Here is an 18,135-nt window from a genome sequence, read left to right on the forward strand (position 1 = left end):
TGCTGTCTATAAAGGTTTTAATATCAGTATAAATAGGGCACAGTTACAAAAAACTGCAAGACTGGAGCAATGGAATTTTGACATAAAAACCTTAAGTGAGGCCTTGCTCTTCAGAAACACACACAACACACAGACTGCAGGGTGAAGGGAAGGCGTGAGCACACATACACCATCGTGCCTTGAACCATTCCGTACAAAAATAGCAGTAGAAAGATGGTCTCTGAATTGCTGGCTGATCCCTTGGGTGTGCCTTAGCTGGACTCCACACGGGAGACACAGACTGCACCTTGTGTTAGGAGCAGAGTTAATGGCCAGCACAAAGCGTCTCCTCTCCCCATCCAGCCACAGCTTCCCCAGCTGAGGTACAAGCTATAAAAATAAAGGTTTTGACTGTTCAGCGCTTGTACCCAGCCAGGATGCTCTGGCAGACAGAGCCAGCACACCGTGCACGAGGGCTGGTCGATGGAGAGCCAGCTGGGCTCTCCTTACATTCACTCTGCTCCTGGGTGGCAAGAGTTCCATGGGATCTCGCTCTCAGGTGACACCACTGCCCACACCTGGCCTCCCTCCCTTCCCAGTCCTCATTACAGCTCTGCCAAAGGCGACGCCTTCTGCGGTGGACGTGAATTGTTCCGCTGCAAGTCCTGACAAGGGAGGCAGGGCCAGGACAGGATCTATCTCTGCACGTGCCGGACAAAGGCCTGCACGAGCTGAAACAAGGGCTCCTGCCCCTCCGGACCCAGCTTGGAGGCAGACTTTCCTTGGGGAGAGGGAAGGACCCCGCCGGCAGGTGAAGAGGGCCCACCCCTGCGGAAGTAACGGGACAGGCTGGAGAGCAGCGTACTCTGAAACGAGAGCGCGTAACAAGTCAGCTGCGTTCCACCGCGCCCGCTGTGGCACAGGAACGTGCCAGTACGAGCAGCCCACAGCTGTTCGGTCATGCTGGGAAATGGGCAGCCACAGACAAGACACTGAACAGCGGGAGGACAGCACAAGGTGCTCACCAGCTCCGAGCTGAGCTCCTGCTTCATCCGCTGCTTGTCGCGGGGGTGCACAGCCGGGTCCCGCAGGTACCGAACGGCCTGGGAGATGAGCAGGTAGAAACAGTTTTCCATTGTAAACATGAGCAGAGACCTGCGCAAAGAAACGCAAATCAGCAGGAGCCAAAAGGGTCAGCACGCTCTGGTTCCAGGTCAAATAGTTATTGGGGGACTTTATGCACAAGGGGTGGACAAAGATACACAAATGCCTCTGAAGTTCAGTTCTGATCTGAGGAGCTGGGACTGCTGCTGGGCTGTAACTACATCAAGTAACTAGAAACTTACTTGAGGGTTTTGGTTCCCTCTTGCATATTCAGCCCTGCAGCTTGAGGGAAAGGTTCTTTCTTCTTATCCATCTTTGAGGGGAAAAAAAAGACATTAGAGACAGGAGATAGAAAAGAACTATTCATGCTCTTCAGAGCATCAGCTGCATGAGCACTCTGGGCCAGTACCTCTCCCAGCATGTTCAGGGCCACGTTGACCGTGGCAAGGAGGGTCCCAAAGGAAGGTGCAACGTCCGAATCAAAGGCTGGTGTGGTGAAACTCAGGACAAAGAGCACATTGTACTCAGCAAGGTCCAGCGACTGTGGAGGAACAGAAAGAGGAGTGAGACCCTGGAGGCCATGAGTGTGGTGTTGCCATAGGAACAGGAATATCCAGTCCCTTATCACGTTTTTTATAAGGACAAATAGAAGTGCTGTGATAATTTCCCAAGTCTCAGGTGCACAGCTGGAGCAGTAAAGTGTCCTGTACAGCACTGCACAATCAGACTCCAGCGCTCTCCTCACACAGCTGCCATCACTGGCACACCCAGAGGCACAGAAGGAGGTTTTTGGCTGCTCCCAGAGGCACAGAAGGAGGTTCCCTACCCAACAGTTAGCACCAGGACACTGCCAGAATCAAGGACTGAACGTTCCTTTTCTGAACCTGGAGACCAGGCGTTGGGTCACACCACCATGAGAGGTTGACAAGAGGATTTTTTCCTGAAAAATTGTATTCTGAAGGTACAAACCATCTGGGTTATTGTCTGCTCCAGCAAGGCTGCACATACACAGCCTTGTGTAGATCACACAAAAGCTCAGCCAAGCCTTCCCTCCACACTGTGCAGTGCCTGATTCCCAAGGCAAATTCCTCATCTCCTGCCTTTCTGCTCCGTGCAGAGGAGGGGTCAGTGAATCAAGCAGGACACACAGACCCAGAATATCCCTGGAAATGCTGGAAACTCCCCCTTTTGGAGAGCCCACCTGGTCAAGGAGGATCTGGCAGACATCAGGGGTGAAATGGCGCAGGGCAGCCAGAGACTTGCTGAGGATTTTGAGGAGGCTGTACTGCACTGTGAGCAGAGCCTTCTGCTCTGCTGCCTCTGACTCGGGGCTGGGGTGTTTGGAGGAGGCCTGAGGATTCCGCTGCACTCGGGGAGTCACGCTGGATGGAAGGGAATCGCCGTTTTTTGTCTGTGCAGAAAGAAAAGAGGAAGTCTTGAACCCGGGTGTGATTATTTTGCACTAAGATGAATGTTTTGAGAAAAATAAAATAGGCTGTGAACAAAGAGAATGAGGAAATAAGGCACCCAAAGTCTGTCACCTACAGCTGGTGTGGGCTGGGGAGACACTGCATTGCAGGGAGGCAGCTGCAGAGGTTGTTTAGATTCCACACTTGAGGAAAAAGAATGATCAACACACCAAGCCTGAGCCATGCTGGAGGAACACTGCAGCAGCAATGCATCATCTGCACCTCGGGCATCTAAAGATGTCCCAAGAACATGAACTATCTCCCTTCCACAAATTAAATCAAATCAAGGACACCAGATCAACAGTGGCTTAATTACTGGCACTCCAGCCATTAGCCTCCTAATGACAACAGAGCATTCAGCACAAGTTGCTGGTTATCCAGGACTGGCTTTCACAGTCCAAAGGCTTTCAGAGTCCAGACTACTCTCTGCACTTTTTTTTTTTTTTTTGCTGTGAAAAAAATGCAAATCCACGAGGATTATCAATAATCCATTCAATATCCAAGGCCATTGATAATGAATAGTGCTCCCTTCTAACAGGAGCATGGTCATGGGAAGTCTGGTGTAGGAGCCTCACCTGCAGGTAGTGCTGCAGCATTTTACGGCTGTGCAGGAGGGAGGTACAGGCCTGGCACAGGTAACACAGATTCACCTGAAAGAAATAAAGTCAGGGAGAAATCTCATAAAAGCTCAAGCCCTGCATATTCACTGCCACTGCTGGAAGCTAGCAAATCCAAACATAGCACTGTGATCATAAAGGATCCACACAGTCTCTTAATTTCCCAGTATTTTCTTGAAATCACCTGGCACTAAGAACTGAATGTAAGCCAACAGTTTATTTCCTCACTCGAGACAAGTTACTGACAAGAATGGGCAGTTAAATAACCTCAGCTGTAATTCCCATTAAAGGAGTGGTAATAAAAAAAGTGATATAGTGCCATTTTCTCTTAAGACAACCAAATCCCTGCACTCCAAGGCAATGTATTATCCACAGCAATATCCTGATTCCTACCTGCATGTCCCTCATAAGCTGTGGCAGGTGGAAATGCCACTCCTTTGTGAAATTTGAGAGCTGAAGAATGAAGCCAACAGTGTGATCAGCCTCTTCCAGGCAGGCCAGGCTCTGCACGGTCCGTACTGCATTCAGGCACTGGGAAGGAGAGAGAAGTAAATCAGGGCCGTGACAGATAAGGGACAGCTGGGACAGCATTCCATCCTCCTCTCTCAGATTATTTCCACTGTAACCCTCCCCAAGGCAGGAGTGACTTTTCAATGCTTCTGCCCTTTCTGACTCATTTCCACTGTTGCTGGAAAAGAGGAGCCAAGTGAAGCACTGAGGCAGTTTGTGGCACACCTGAAGGATCCTCTCTTGATGGACACCCACAAAGTCCAGCGCTTCTGTGAGGAAGTTGTATCTCAGTGTTTTGAGCAGACGTTCCATCAGGGACATGGAGAGGCGATAGACCCCGGGCCAGGAGGGGGCATCCAGGGACTTGCGGGATGAAGCAGATGTCTGAACAAATCACATACAAAAATAAGCCACTTTTTTTCCCCTCCACACCATTCTGGCAGTCTCCAGGCACAGCCTGTGAGGGCATGGGAAGCTCTCCTCTCCAGGTGCACTCCCAGCTGGAATTGCCAGCACTCACCTGAATGGCTCCGTTTGTGCTGAGCTGGTACACGCTGAGCAGGGGCAGGCACACGCTCTGGGTGACACCAGCTCCAGCCATTGCTGCTGCTCCCTGCAAGAACAGACTGCAGCTGGAATCTGGGCCTCTGCTCTCTGAGACCCAAGAGACTTGTGTTGCAGTGGGTATTTCTGTCCTTTGCACTGTCACCACCCTTTTACACAACTGTCATCTACACATACTTCTTATGTTGTTGAAAGTTCAACATCAAGGAAAGCAAAATCGAACCTGCATAACTGTACTCAGAATTCCATTCATCACCTGCTTTGGTACATACATAATTTTTGCAAAGGGCTTTGGAACAACCTTGTTTTCACCTAAAGCCCCAAAAAGTTGAATTTGTAATAGAAAAACTGCACTTTATTACAACTAATGAAGAGGCAGGTTCCAGCACTCAGTACTGGTTTAACGAGGAGGTATTTGCATTTCAGAATCCATTCAGTGAAAGTGCCTGCTGTAAATGACAGACATGCCAGGCTGGCTAAGCTTTTCCCACACATCCCACTATGGAGAACAAGGGACACTAATCAGGTGTTCATACAGGACCTGCTGTTTGCCAGCCTCCAGAAAATACCCCTTTATCTACAGTTCATCATTCAGCTGCATCACAGAGAGGATACTGAGATTAAAAAATGAGACAGACTTTTCTTATTTGAAGTGTACAGCTCACACTCTCACTTCTCTGCATCTCTCACCTGTTGAGTCCTTGCTAAGGTCAGCAGCAAATGTAATGAGGCCTCTGTGAAGTGAAGGTTTTGTTTCACTCTCAGGCTGATCTCCAGTGCAGCAAAGATGGTAGGAAGCACAGGGACTTTCCTAGTAATCTGCAGCCAGTAGTCTCCATCTTCATCCACTTCACAGAGCTCCTTAGCCAGGTGCAGGCCCAGAACACACACCTGCAGTGACAAGGAAAGGTAGGTAGGTACAGGGTTGTACCAAGAAACACCTCAAAAGCATTTACCAACACCAAAGTTCAGTCATTCTCAGAATCTCAAATGAAGGCTCCTGGTGTCCCTCACATTGTACTCTGTACACCTCCTGGCTGTATTAGCTCTCATGACAATGTTTTTTAGGGCACATGAGAAGAAGCGGCAGCAACAGCCAACTTCCCAGACTGATGTGAGCCAAGAAAACATCGAGTAGCTCTGAAGCAGAAACTGCTGAAAATTCCTTTGAAGACAGCAGGCTACAAGGGAAAGTTGTTCCAAGCACCACGAAAATTTTTGTCTAGAGAGGAGAGACAAGACTGATGCAGAGCAGATGAGCAGGTCCTTTACCCCATCTCGCTGGTCCTTGTGCTTTACTCGGGAGGCATCATCAGTCTCCATGCTGTCCTTGTCATCTGCAGCATCTCCCAAGGTCAGGCTGTGCCGAGTCTGGTCCAAAAGTGCAATGACCTCATCCTGGAGAGTCTCACACACACTCAGCACCAGCTGGGGGTACTGGGGGATGTCATTCACTGTGACACACACAACAGACACCAGTTAACACACAGCCCTTGTACTCAGCTTTCCAGTTTAACTGGTAACATCACTGAGCCACATTTTGGAATTAGCATTTATTCTGTTCTCATTTCAAAACCTACAAAACAATGTGAGGAGCTGTGACTAGGTTAGATGTTTACATCGGAGGATATATTAAGGGATTATATTCATCTCTATAACAAAACCATGCAGTTTTTGTCATACAAAGTCATAGAAACTCATGACATGTCAAAAGACAAATCAAGCACTACTATGGACAGATTATTCCACCACAGCAATTCCCACCTGCTGCAGACTGCTGATATCAGCCTATGCAGATTGGGAGCAGTCTGTGGTCTGTGAGTCCATATAAATATTACATTCTTATCAAAACCATTACAATAAACTGCCCCATCTTTTACCAGCATGACTAGAAACTCAAATTCAACGGCAAAGAAAACAATTAAAATCAAACCAACCCTCCACTTTCTATTTATTTTTTCAAAACAAACAGGTCTGCAGGGCCAAAGCAGTGGACAAGGAACCTGACACACTTTTAATCACAGTTGCCTTTATATGAGCTGCATAGAGAAATACTGCCCAGATTCCACTGAGGGTCTTCAAGTGCTGCTGCAATGACAGATGCCCCACAAGGGACAGGAGCAATGACCAGACTGCTTTCTGTGGTTTGTAACAAAATGTACCCTTTCTTGTGTTTGGGTTTCTAAATAAAAATTCATGTCAGAATCTAAGCTCTACAGTCACTCTGAGAGAGCCTGACTTACACATCCACTGAGCTGTTTCCAAAACCACACAGGAACCAAACCGATCAAACAGGGGTTATTGTCAGGGAAAGACAAGAGAAGGGAAGACATGGACACGGAGTGAGTGAATGTTAAACCTCACCTCTTTCCAAAACTAACTAAAGAAAGGAAGAGAAAAGGAGAGAAGCCCCACAGGCTGGTGACTACATTCAGCACCCTGCACTACTCCCAGCACCATGTGTTTATCTTGCACATGCTGGGTTGTAAGGTGTGTTCAGCCCTGGCACCTCGACACCTGCACATGCACCACCTCACCTTTCATCTCCTTCATCTGCAGAACTGTGATAAGAGCTGAGAACACTTTGGCTTTGGTTTTCTCCATCATCTGCTGATCTGCCTGTAGTACTCCCTCCAGAATCTGCGTCAAGGAGTTTATGATTTTATCCACAGAACTCAACTCGCTGACAACAAAAAGGGAGAGCTCTTCAGATTAGACAAGATCCCTCAATAAATATATTGGCTTGAATGAGCTGTGTGGATCATAAGTTATATGACCCCCAAAAATTAAAGCAGTCCTTCAAAATAAAGTTTAAGTCACCACCTGGATCTCACTAAAGACATTCCACAGAATGAGAGAATGCATTTTCCCTTCATTGTGAGTGAGTGAGAAAGCAGAACTATCGTTAAAGCTTTTTTGCTACTTTTCCCCAGCAAGCAGGAAACCAAATAAACTGTATTGCTACCAGACATTTCTCACAGCAGTTTCAGCAACAACCAAGAGACATTTGACATCCCAAAAGAGAATTCAATGACAGGGCTTCTATTTTCTCCCCAGATCACTAAGGGATTCTCACTAGAGCAAAACACTTCAACATAATCTGCCAAATTTTTATTTAAACATGATCTCCCAAGTTTTTTTTCCTAGCAGTGACTAATAATTATCCAAACAAAATGCCTACCTTTTCCACTGCTTGAGCAGGATCAGAAGAAGGGTGCACAGCATAGATCCCAGCTGCAGACAGGGCACTGACATGGGAACTTGGAGCTGAGGAAAAATACTGTAAGAATTCCAGCTGGAACAGTCACATGTAGAAACACTTCAGAAATGCTCAGCCCAAGCACCACCACCAAATGACCACGTTTGCTCTTCAGCAGAACTGAGGGCGCCAGAGCCAGGACCCTTGCAGGGTTATTTAGTGATGACAAGAATGACACATCCAAAATAAAGATTTAAGCAGCTCATCAGTTCATGGACAGACTCTGTTTCAGCCCATTTTCACAGGATCTAAAAAACCCTATGATTACAAGCATCTGCAGAAATAGTGCAAAGAAGATAGGCAATTAGGAAATGAAAGAACTGAAAGGAAGCAACACCTACCAAAAACTTGGTGCCATTTAGCACATCCAGAAACAACTGCTGACGAACTGCAGAATCAGTCAGATGCATGATATCGGCCTAAATCAACAAAGATCAAGATCAATCAGCACAACAAAAGGTGCATCTTCTAAGCAGCCTAAAATAAGTTCACTGTTCCGTAACTTTAAGAATCCATCGATATTACAGCTGCTTTTACAGACATCACTTTAGTTCCACATTACCATTGACAAGAAGCTGGCAATGACTAATTGCTTAATGGTGCACCCTTGCCTCACTTGACACAGGAGAAGTTTGCCAGGATTACAGAATTACTTAGGAACCCTCTAAAAATTGTTTACTATCTCCCTCCTCTGCTGAGAGGACAAGATGCTCATTTTGATCAAACAGCAAAACACCACCCACTCTAACCTCTTGCACCACGCTCATGCCAACCTGTGCTGTGTTCACACACACAACAAAACGGAAAGAAAGAAAAGCGAATTCTGCTTCGTTGACATTGTATGATTCAAACTGTTCATTTCAGACTCTCAGCAAGATAAAGAGGCAGCCCTTACATGGCTTGTGGAGATGATGAGCAGCATTCTCCAGGCCGAGATGAGCATTTGATACTCGGTGATGGAGGCACAGCTGGTGCCCTCGGTCTCTGCCACGTGCTGTGCCAGGGACTTCACATACTCTGACCAGTAGGCAAAGCGCTTTTTGGTGGAGAAATTCTTCAGTGTGTCTTTCAGGGACTGATCCAGCGAGCCCCTGACCAAATCAAGAGGAGAAGTTATCTTCATTTATTCTTGGGTCAGACAATACACTTCTTCCGAGATTCAGGGAGGAAAGCCAAGGACACAGCTTGCAAGTGAAGGTTATTCCACATATTTGACCTGTGCAGGGAATCCCACTTTTTGCATCAAATATGAAGGAAAAACATGATCCCTGAAGAAAATCTATGATTTTTTTTTTTTTTTTAAACAGATATTTTGGTTAATCCTGACTTTTCAACATATGAAACAGCTGTCACTTTCAGGAAAACAAATCAAGTGGGAGAAACTACTAAATGTGATTCAATCACTACAGGTTTACTTGGCTTAGTTGACAATTAGTTTCAGTAAATACTGTATATTCTTATTTCAGGATACAAGGAAAATACTGATACATTCTCACCTAAGGGCTGCAGAAGAATTGTAGAATCTTTTTGCAATTAGTGATTGCAAGAATCTCAAACGAATGTTTGTAATGTGCTCATGAATCACTCCCAGATTTTCAGAGGATTACATGTGCTTTGCCCATCAAAGCCCTTATGGTGTATCAAGAGTTAACACACACTGTTTAGATAACTGAAAAGCACAGCGATGAAGGAGAGACTACCAAAGACTCACTTGACAACATAGTAGATCTCCAAGCAGATGATTTTCATTATTAAGGCACAGGTATCCAAGACACTGAGCTGTGAAGACAAAAAAAAAAAAAAAAAAAAAAAAAAAAATCAAAATCAAAATCTGAGCTCTACAGGGTCAGTGGAATTCTGATTTATCCCTGCCCATCCACTTGGGATGGCTGCTACTCCAGTTCTGCAGGAGATTTGTTTCTCCCACAATAGCAATACTTATGTCATTTTGACCATGGACTGGTGACCATATGGCCAGAATACTGTGCTCAGAGTTCAAACTCTTCAGTGAGAGCATGGGACTTTCAGAATGAAGGGAAAAACTTGCACAGAAAGGAATAACAAGAACTTAATCATTTCCTCCATGATACCAGTCAGCCTGAGCCCACAATATGGATTCACTCCAGACAGCACACCATCTACACTGAGTGTTACCACAGCTGCCACAGTTATTTTTGTTTCATATGAGAATAAATAGCAGAGAATTTCAAAAGACAGTTCATGGCTGCTCGTTCTCTGCAAAGCCAGACAGCATTCACTTCATCTCCTGCCTGTGTTTATCCCACTCGGTCACAGCTCTTTTTAGGAAGCTGCAAGCAGAGGGAACAGCCACAGACATCACTTAGAAATCTTTTCTGAGAAGTACATGAATCCCTTCATTTTGTTTGGATGCAACTCACCTCTGATGATTCGGAAGGCGGAGGAAGGGTCCCAAAGAGGGGATTAGTTAAATTTTCCCAAAACTTTGGCCTAAAAGACATAAACAAAAGTATTGTCAGTTATCTCCCTCATGCCATGTGCCTGGCAGCATTTTGAGTGTTCCAAACTTTGCAGTAAACAAGCTTTGGCAAATACAAGTTTATTTAGCTTTGTATAAAAGAAACAGAAATATATTTGCTTCTGACACGCTGGGGGCAAAGCCCACACACTGTGTACCCGTACCACACACTGACTAGGATACAAATGTCCCTGAAAAGTCTGATAAACCACAGAAAGAGTGTTTTGGAACAGAGGAAGGCAAGTGCCTTGTGGAGGAACACCAACTCACTTTGTCCTCAGCACGAGCATGGCGCTGTCACGGCGGTCCTGCCACAGCGCGTGCAGGAAGGCGATGGCGGCGCGGTGCAGGAGGGGAGGGCACCAGTACCTCTCCTGCTGTTTGGAGTCAATCAGCTCTAACACCACCTGGAGGCAACTCCACTCCCCCAAGCTGAACTCCTAAAGCAAAAGGAGACAAGGGGTTATAATGCTGGAGAACTATAATGTCCATTGTACACAAATGTTTAGCTTTCTCACAGCCAGAGCGTCATGAACGAGTGTTTTAAGGTCACTTAATGAACAGCACAGAGTGAAGAGAGCAGGTCACAGGCACCCTTGGTTTTAGTAGATGTTCTGCCGCTAACTCAGTGTCTGCCTTGAAATATTGGGGAAGGTTTCTCTTTGGTTACAGGGAAAAGTGAAACTGGGATAACATCACATCCACTAAATACAAACACAATCTTTACATTAAGCACATCAGGTTACAAATAAGAACTATCAGATTTTAGTATCCAGTGCCGCAATATGCAAAAAAAAGCCAGTGAGTCCTCGGGCAAGTATCTGCTATTGCACCTTTGAGCCATCACTGCCATCCTTCACTTCCAAGTTCAGGAACAGCTCAATGAGCCCAGGCTGTGTCTCCACCGCAACCGTGAGGAACTCCAGGATCATGACCTTGATGCGCATGTCCTCGATCTTGCTCTGCAGGTGGGTGAGGAAGGCGTCGCGGATGGCAGCGGCGTCGCTGCCCAGGCAGGCGTACACCGACATGGGAGCAACCTGCCCATGCAAACAAACATCACAGGGAAGAATAAACATGCTGCAGAGAATGCTTAATTCTACAAAAGAGGTGATTGTATCGAAACTCGTCAATATTTAATGTTATATCTATGAACCTATTGAAGTAAGTTGTCATTAAGCAGGAAGAAACGTGATAAGCGATCCAAATTTTCCTCTTGAGCAATTCTACTCTATTCTCACTTTTTCTCACTCTATTCTCACTCACAGTACACCAAAGGTTACAAAAGAAATAGAAAAGACAAAGAAAAAAACAGTTTTGGAATTACATTTCTTGAAATAGATAAGCACATATCTGGATCTATATGCTGTAAGAAACCTAAAATATTCAGACGTTTAGCAGACAAAAAAAGTGTAAAAGGCTTCCTAAGTCTAAAGTCTGCTTTTACTAAGTCCAGAAGTCTAAAAGTTGAAAGGTCCCACTAAAAACTTAAATAGGATACTCTTCTCAGTAAGTTGGTAGAATTACAGGTAGGAAGGTCAAGGAATTGTATTTAAGAGTGTGACTTGAGAAAGTTGCTCAAAAATTGGGAAGAGAACAACTAGAAGTGCAAACACTCTGCAGAAAAAAAAAAAACAAAACACTCACAGGATGCCCCTCAGTGAGTGCTGAGTGACTTCTGAAACAGCAGATCACATGAAAAAAACTAAAGGATCCTTTAGATGATTTTTCGTGTGTCCTGACTTACAGTTGTCAGTCTACCCTGCTTCAACTGACTTGAACTAAGCTCCCTGATACAAAAAAGCCCGAGGAAATTATTTGAAAAAATTTCAGTGCTGGAGTCGGTCACAAGGGGAGAAGCAAAGGAGCACTGGTGTGTTTTTTCTTACCGTAGCCAGCCGTTTGAGCAGCTGGATGGCCAGGCGTGGAAGTGCAGGGTCATGCTTGTGGTAGATGTATTTGGCCAAGACAGCAATAAGGTTGTTTCCATGAGCACCTGGAGAGAACACAAACAAAGTCTAAGAGAAGAAACAACAAGATGTGACTATTTACCAAATAATGATTTCCACAGCAGAAGATGAGAACTAAACTGGTCTCCCAAAAGAACACGATATGGGTCCAGCCAGAGGCATTAACAGCAGCTGATTTAGTATATTCTGTAATTACACTAATCTCATTACAAAGCAGCAAACAAGCCATGTTTGATTAATCCTTCAAAAGCTGTCCCAGAGGGGAAGAACGCCCTAGAGGAGGGAGTAGAGGCCTTCTCTCATCAGTAACAACCACGTATTGTAACCTGGAAACCTTAACTCGTGTTTGTGATGAGACACGCAGCAGCAGAGCTCCCAGGCTGCCCCAGGGGGCAGTACCCACCGTGCTGAGTGAGCGCCTGCTCCAGGGGAGACACCACGCTGGACGGGGGCTTCAGCCGGATGACGTTGTTGGTAACGGAGAACGCCAGCTTAACTGTCTGGATCAGCAGCTGGCCTTGGCCTTGGGACTCATCGCTGCTTCCAAAGAGACACCAAAGTAAGGAGCTGTGTTCACAACAGTGATTATTTGCAAAGCATTCAAAGAGGAAACTCCATCAGAGTTACAAGATGTTTTCACTCAGAGCCAGCCCACGGAAGCTGCTGGAACAGCCACAGCCCACTCACCTGCTGGACTGCGAGGCCATGACCATGTCAATGGTGTCCACCCCAATCCCCATGATGTTAATGACAGCTTGCCCTGCCTCCGTGTTGGCCAGGCTGAAGATGCACAAGGACTGCAGGCTGGGGGCATTGCTGCGACACAAACGCAGGACAGCGTCACCAGGAGCACCTGTGGCATTTTGCCACATTGCACTTAGAAATCTACCACAAAGTAACCTCCTCATTTCTACACCGCCACTCTCCCTTCTGCTTTCACCAGAGTACACCAAATAAAAAAGTGGATGGCAGTCTGTCCCAGGAAATCTTTCAACTCTTTTCTTTTTTTTTTTTACCAGAAGTTCTAGAAACCAATGTGATTTTCTCTGTCCCCAATCTTTTGCTACCCTTCCTGTACTCAGTAATGCAGCAAAGAGCTGAAACCAGCACTACACAGCTATTTGTCATTTGAAGTCAAAAACTGAAAGAAAATGACAGTGATTCTTGCACTGTAAACCAGGCTGCTGCAGGTGTGAGACCTCTCACCTGTCTTACCTGCTGCGAGGATCCATTTCAGGGCATAAGTTCAGTATAGCATGGATCAGCTGCAGAATGAGGCACCCTGAAACAGAGATGAAATTAACTACTCAGGTTTTGAAAACTTTTGCCTCGTTCCTAATATTTTCAAACAAATCACAGCATCTAACAATATCAGAAGACGTACAGGGCAAATCCCAAATGGCTGCTGGAAAAAAAGAAGGCAGGTGATGATCCCTTTTATTCCCTTCCCCTCCTACTGCCCCTTTTAACATCCTTACCAATTTTCTCTCTCACTCCATGAGAGTTGTATCTCCATTTGTGGTAATTTGGTAACATTTCCTTCAAAACAAACACAATGCAGGGCACCAGGCCTTGGCTCTGGGTGCTACCAAGTTGTCCCTAAGAGAAACAGAAGTGTTACTTAACCAGGAGGGCAACAAGAAAACTTTTGGAGAAGATATTCCTTATTGTCTTTGAAGTGTGAGAAAACCATGGAACATGGGGATGTAGATTTAGAAGCAATTTTTAGTCTTTTGTAGCCATTTAAGACGAGTCAAAATGTTTTTTTTTTAAAGAATCAGATCAGAGAAAGCACAAACAGCAGTGCAGAAGGGAGAGTCAAGCAAAGATTTCTAAGAGCCCTGCTACAGAGAGACTGATCTCAGACATGGCTGAGATCACTTTCACTGCTCAATCATAACAGCTCAGAGCTGGTGTCACATCAGAGCCCTCCAGAGGCACTCACCCGGACAAGAGTTGTCACCAGGTTCAGGAAGGAGATGGTGACACTGTACTCGCCTTGGGGCTGTTCCATGCTCATCAACAGGTTCCCATAGCCCCCAGCATTCATTCCCTCTGCACTGTGAAACGAGCAAGAGTTCAGCACATGAAGAGCAGGATTCTGACATGGCAGGTGCAGAGATTCCACACTGGCAAAAAGTTCTTATTGCATCGGTTAGGTTAAAAAAAAATGGGCTGGGGGACATGAATACCTAATCATGTGATTCATACTGGACAGTGGATTGGCAACAAATGGCAAGAAGCCCGTGTGGTGAAGGTCAGTCCAAACCTGCAAGAGAAGAGGTACAGATACTCCTTCTCATTTACATGGAAATGGGCTGGTTCTCACCAGCAGGTCCTGTCCTCACCTTGGCCGGCATCCGAGCAGCCAGGACCGTCAAGCAGTTGACACAAGAAGCAATAACATCCACAGGGGGAGAGATTACAGTTGTTAGCCTACAAAAGAGAAACAGCATGCATGAAAAAAAGCACTGCCATCTACAGTCTAGTCTGGTTTTTTTTAATCATAAAGCTTCTTTCCCTCTCACTGAAGTATACATACATGAAATTTAAGCTGATAAATACAGACACTAGAGTCTGCACTTTCAGTCTAGACTTGTTACCTCCCCCTCACACCTGAGTCAGATCAATTTACTGCCAGAGCAAGGCTGGCAAGACAGCAGGTTGTCACAGCAAACAATAATTATACAGCTGAACATCAATTCCCAGGCAGTTAACTCTGGGAGAAGTTAATAAATACAACTGTTTTAAAACCTGTGAGTTATTGCTCTAATGCTATGTTTTATCCCCCTTTCATGTAAATATAGCTCGTAATCAAAACTGCCCTTAAAGGGATAAAATTGCACACCTTTCAGAAAAGAAGTGGGAGAGGGGCCATTTTGCTGCATCAAAACATTAATATATGTGTAATAACCAGAAGTTTTGAGAGCTGAACACCAGTCTTGGGAAGTTCAAGCACTGACACACATCTTGTAAAGCTCCTGGCAAAATAATCAGCTTTCCAGCTGCCCTTCCAGGTCACTCTATCTGCTTAGGTCCCTCTGCTGTCAATGACTCACCTCTGCAGGAGCATGTAGATTCGTGAGGTGATTGGCAGAAGACAATCTGCTATTGATACATCAGTGCTGATGACTTTATGAACCAGGTCAATTATGGGCTTGACCCTCTGGCAATGCTGGATCACATCTGGGTAAAGAAAAGCAAATATTAGAATGCAAAATCATACTCCAGCAGCAATCAAGCCTGGAACAATGCACATCTATCTTACCATATACCTACGTGATTCACAACCATCCATCTCCCATATCAAAGAACATTTGTTTATCTATCTCAACTTTTCCCTCACCTAAAATGTATCTCATTTCACTACATGCTCTTGGCCTTTTCCAGTGGATTCTACAGAATAGTAATAAACATCATCAGGTTTCTCAAAAAGCATTCCATGCTCCTCCTAATGTACTCAGAGGTGTTCAATCCTACTGCTAACCTCAAACTGCCACCAATTAACAACTATTCTCTTTTAGCCTCCTAGCCTGTCTCACCTGCTGTTGACACAACATGGAGCAGCATCTCAATCTCACAGGTGAACAGAGTCCAGCTGCTGTAGGAATATTCCCACCGAACCAAATAAGCCCGATCATCCAGCATCACTTGGCCCACTGTTCCCTGAGGTATCCGTAGATTTGTTTGACCTAGTCCTAAAGATTGAAGAAGCAGGTGAAACAAAGTCACAAATGAGAAGTTTACCCATGAGTTAGAAGCTCGGTAAAGAAAGAGCTAAATTCCCCAGAGCATGTCAGTAGGAAAAGGCAGAGTGCAGTTTCCTTACCAAGAGGATAAAGGAGCTTTGGAGCCTGTCTTCGCCAGAGCGTGCCATCCTCATGGGAGATCACATCTGGAGGTTTGTGCTTGTACAGCTCAATATAGAAGGACATTTTATCCAGGAAACTGTAGACCTGCATCAGAGAGAGCTTCAGCAACACAGCCAAAGAGCCAGAGCTTCTCAAAAATTTATCAACTGGGCCATTTCCACAAAAAAGCAAGTTTACTTGAGGTGTACAGTATCTTTCTAATGCATCAATCCTACCAAACGTTATTACACAGCCCTCATGTTCAGACAAGTCTCATCTAATGAATCAGGTAAATACCGCCTAAAAATTAGCATCTTAATCTTCAACCATTAAACTTGAAAAGTTTTCTAAAAGTCAGAAAACAGCATCCTGCAACAGCACACAACTCTAAAGGAGCCCTGTCCACTGTTCTTAGACAAAAGCTTGTCTGCTACCTAAGACTGCAATTGAGATAAGCACAAGGAATGGAAAAAAAGAATCACAGAGCATGTCATCTCATCCCTGACTCGAAATAAATCATCTCCCAAACACCAAGAGAGATCCTGTACCTTTTTTGCAGTAGATTTATCAGACACGAGGGCTTGGAGCAACTGAAGGAGAGGAGTGAGAAGATGGGGGAACATCCCACAAACACTGTCCAAGATAATACCCAGACCTGCAGTAGGTTCCTGGTGGTGGGAACAGAAAACAAATGTCTTATTACTAAAAAGAAAAGCTAAAAAGATCTCAGTATAGCACAAGGTTACAGTTCCTTTTTAAGCTGTACATTTAACATCAATCATGCACAAAAGTATCACTCCAGTGACTGGAGATCACACTTGCACAGACTAAAGCATGAGGCAGTCTGCAAGTATAAGGCAAGAAGTAAGACTGTAAGGCATTACATATCAACCTAATTCTGTGACAACAAAAAATAAGCACAATGCTTTTGCCAGCAGTTAGTTCAATCCTTGCAGCCCCAGCCCTGCTATCAACTATCACCTATATTAAAATTCGTTCCAGTATCCTTTTCAAGTGTAAAGCCAAGGCTGTACCTAAAAAGCAGGAAAGGGCAAAAGTAAATCAAGGATAGATGCAAATGAACATTTGCTCCTCATGCCCTCCTAGAAACCAATTCAGTAAATACAACCAGCCTGTTCCTTTCCTAAAAGGGAATCTTTTATCAGGTCTTAGTTACAAACAAGGTAGGTCAAACAAGTTGCAAACACACTCACCGTCTTCCAGAAGAGCTGAGGAATGCTGGAAGCTGCCAGAACTTCACATGCAGCATCAATTATATCCTACAAAGGACGACAGGATGGAAAAAATCAAAGCTACTTCGCACAGAAGGATTTTGTCCCAACCAGGTGCTGACACATCTTTGGAGTTTAAGTTTTCAGGTTTATCCAACAAGATGTAACTACTTCCTGAAGCCAAAACACACCCACCCCCAGACCACAACCTAACTCCATGCTCCTCATCATGAACTGGCCACAACAAATGCATCCACAATATCTGCAGAGGGCTGTAAAATGTCCAGTCCAACTCAGAAATTAAGTTTGTATTGTTTCCATTATTTTGGGAATAACAGATCAACAATTAGTTTCATATCCACAGGACTTCAAATGCATGATGTGCTCTTCCATTACTAATCTGCCAGCCTGCAGAGGTGTTTACTAGATTTGCATGGTGTGAATGCAGTAGGAAAACCAGCAAATCACTCATTTGGGCCTCCCTAAGCCACATAAAGCTTGCAGAGTGAAATGCAGGATTACAAGTTAACAGGCAATTAGCATCAGTTATGACAGGTTATTTTAAAATACGTAAGAAATGCAAAGAGTCTTGAGTGCTTACCTGCTGATTGCCCAACGTATGTAATTCCAGTGATGTGAGGACAAAGGAAAGGAGTCCATAAATACACATACAAGCTGTGCTGGCAGTACACTGCAAAGAAACAATACACAGGGCTGTTATGGGAAAGACTGTGAATTACAAGCACGCTGTAACTCCACTCAATTTGCTTTACACACCAAGAAACTGCCTTTTTTATGTATCCTTTGTGCACAGGGCCAGCAAAACAGGGAACACTCATTAGTTAAGCTCCACACCAACATTAAATATTTCACCGAAAGAAGTATTGCCATTACCACTATCACTAGAAATTCCTTGCAGGCATCAAAATTAAAAAAAAAAAAAAAAGAAGCATTCAACATTTCCAGGAATCAAAACGATTTGCTTTCACTGCTTTCTGTCTACAAAGCAGTTTACGCAAACACACCATGTTATCTAATGAAGCCCTATACAGAGAACAGTGCAGTTAAATCATCCAATACGCA

General features: G+C 44.8%; 1 protein-coding gene across 1 annotated transcript in view; it reads right to left on the reverse strand.

Moving 5' to 3' along the window:
* NUP188 (nucleoporin 188) overlaps positions 1–18,135 on the reverse strand; it is a 24,960-nt gene continuing 6,825 nt past the window's right edge. Inside the window, exons 12-44 of the mRNA XM_040083668.2 lie at positions 17,654–17,743; positions 17,035–17,100; positions 16,369–16,488; positions 15,799–15,925; positions 15,512–15,667; positions 15,029–15,155; positions 14,318–14,405; positions 14,162–14,238; positions 13,915–14,029; positions 13,448–13,568; positions 13,185–13,251; positions 12,657–12,785; positions 12,373–12,506; positions 11,889–11,995; positions 10,833–11,039; positions 10,270–10,439; positions 9,902–9,971; positions 9,214–9,281; positions 8,398–8,593; positions 7,844–7,921; positions 7,425–7,510; positions 6,781–6,926; positions 5,516–5,697; positions 4,934–5,134; positions 4,200–4,292; positions 3,905–4,063; positions 3,563–3,700; positions 3,128–3,202; positions 2,285–2,494; positions 1,493–1,624; positions 1,326–1,396; positions 1,005–1,134; positions 1–845 (exon numbers count right to left, since the gene is read on the reverse strand). Of these exons, the coding sequence (XP_039939602.1) occupies positions 675–845; positions 1,005–1,134; positions 1,326–1,396; positions 1,493–1,624; positions 2,285–2,494; positions 3,128–3,202; positions 3,563–3,700; positions 3,905–4,063; positions 4,200–4,292; positions 4,934–5,134; positions 5,516–5,697; positions 6,781–6,926; positions 7,425–7,510; positions 7,844–7,921; positions 8,398–8,593; positions 9,214–9,281; positions 9,902–9,971; positions 10,270–10,439; positions 10,833–11,039; positions 11,889–11,995; positions 12,373–12,506; positions 12,657–12,785; positions 13,185–13,251; positions 13,448–13,568; positions 13,915–14,029; positions 14,162–14,238; positions 14,318–14,405; positions 15,029–15,155; positions 15,512–15,667; positions 15,799–15,925; positions 16,369–16,488; positions 17,035–17,100; positions 17,654–17,743 (4,107 nt within the window). The 3' untranslated portion in view covers positions 1–674. The remainder of the gene's footprint in view (positions 846–1,004; positions 1,135–1,325; positions 1,397–1,492; positions 1,625–2,284; positions 2,495–3,127; positions 3,203–3,562; positions 3,701–3,904; positions 4,064–4,199; positions 4,293–4,933; positions 5,135–5,515; positions 5,698–6,780; positions 6,927–7,424; positions 7,511–7,843; positions 7,922–8,397; positions 8,594–9,213; positions 9,282–9,901; positions 9,972–10,269; positions 10,440–10,832; positions 11,040–11,888; positions 11,996–12,372; positions 12,507–12,656; positions 12,786–13,184; positions 13,252–13,447; positions 13,569–13,914; positions 14,030–14,161; positions 14,239–14,317; positions 14,406–15,028; positions 15,156–15,511; positions 15,668–15,798; positions 15,926–16,368; positions 16,489–17,034; positions 17,101–17,653; positions 17,744–18,135) is intronic.

This window comes from Hirundo rustica, chromosome 20 (assembly GCF_015227805.2).
Source record: "Hirundo rustica isolate bHirRus1 chromosome 20, bHirRus1.pri.v3, whole genome shotgun sequence".
In the NCBI taxonomy this organism is placed as follows: Eukaryota; Metazoa; Chordata; class Aves; order Passeriformes; family Hirundinidae; genus Hirundo; species Hirundo rustica.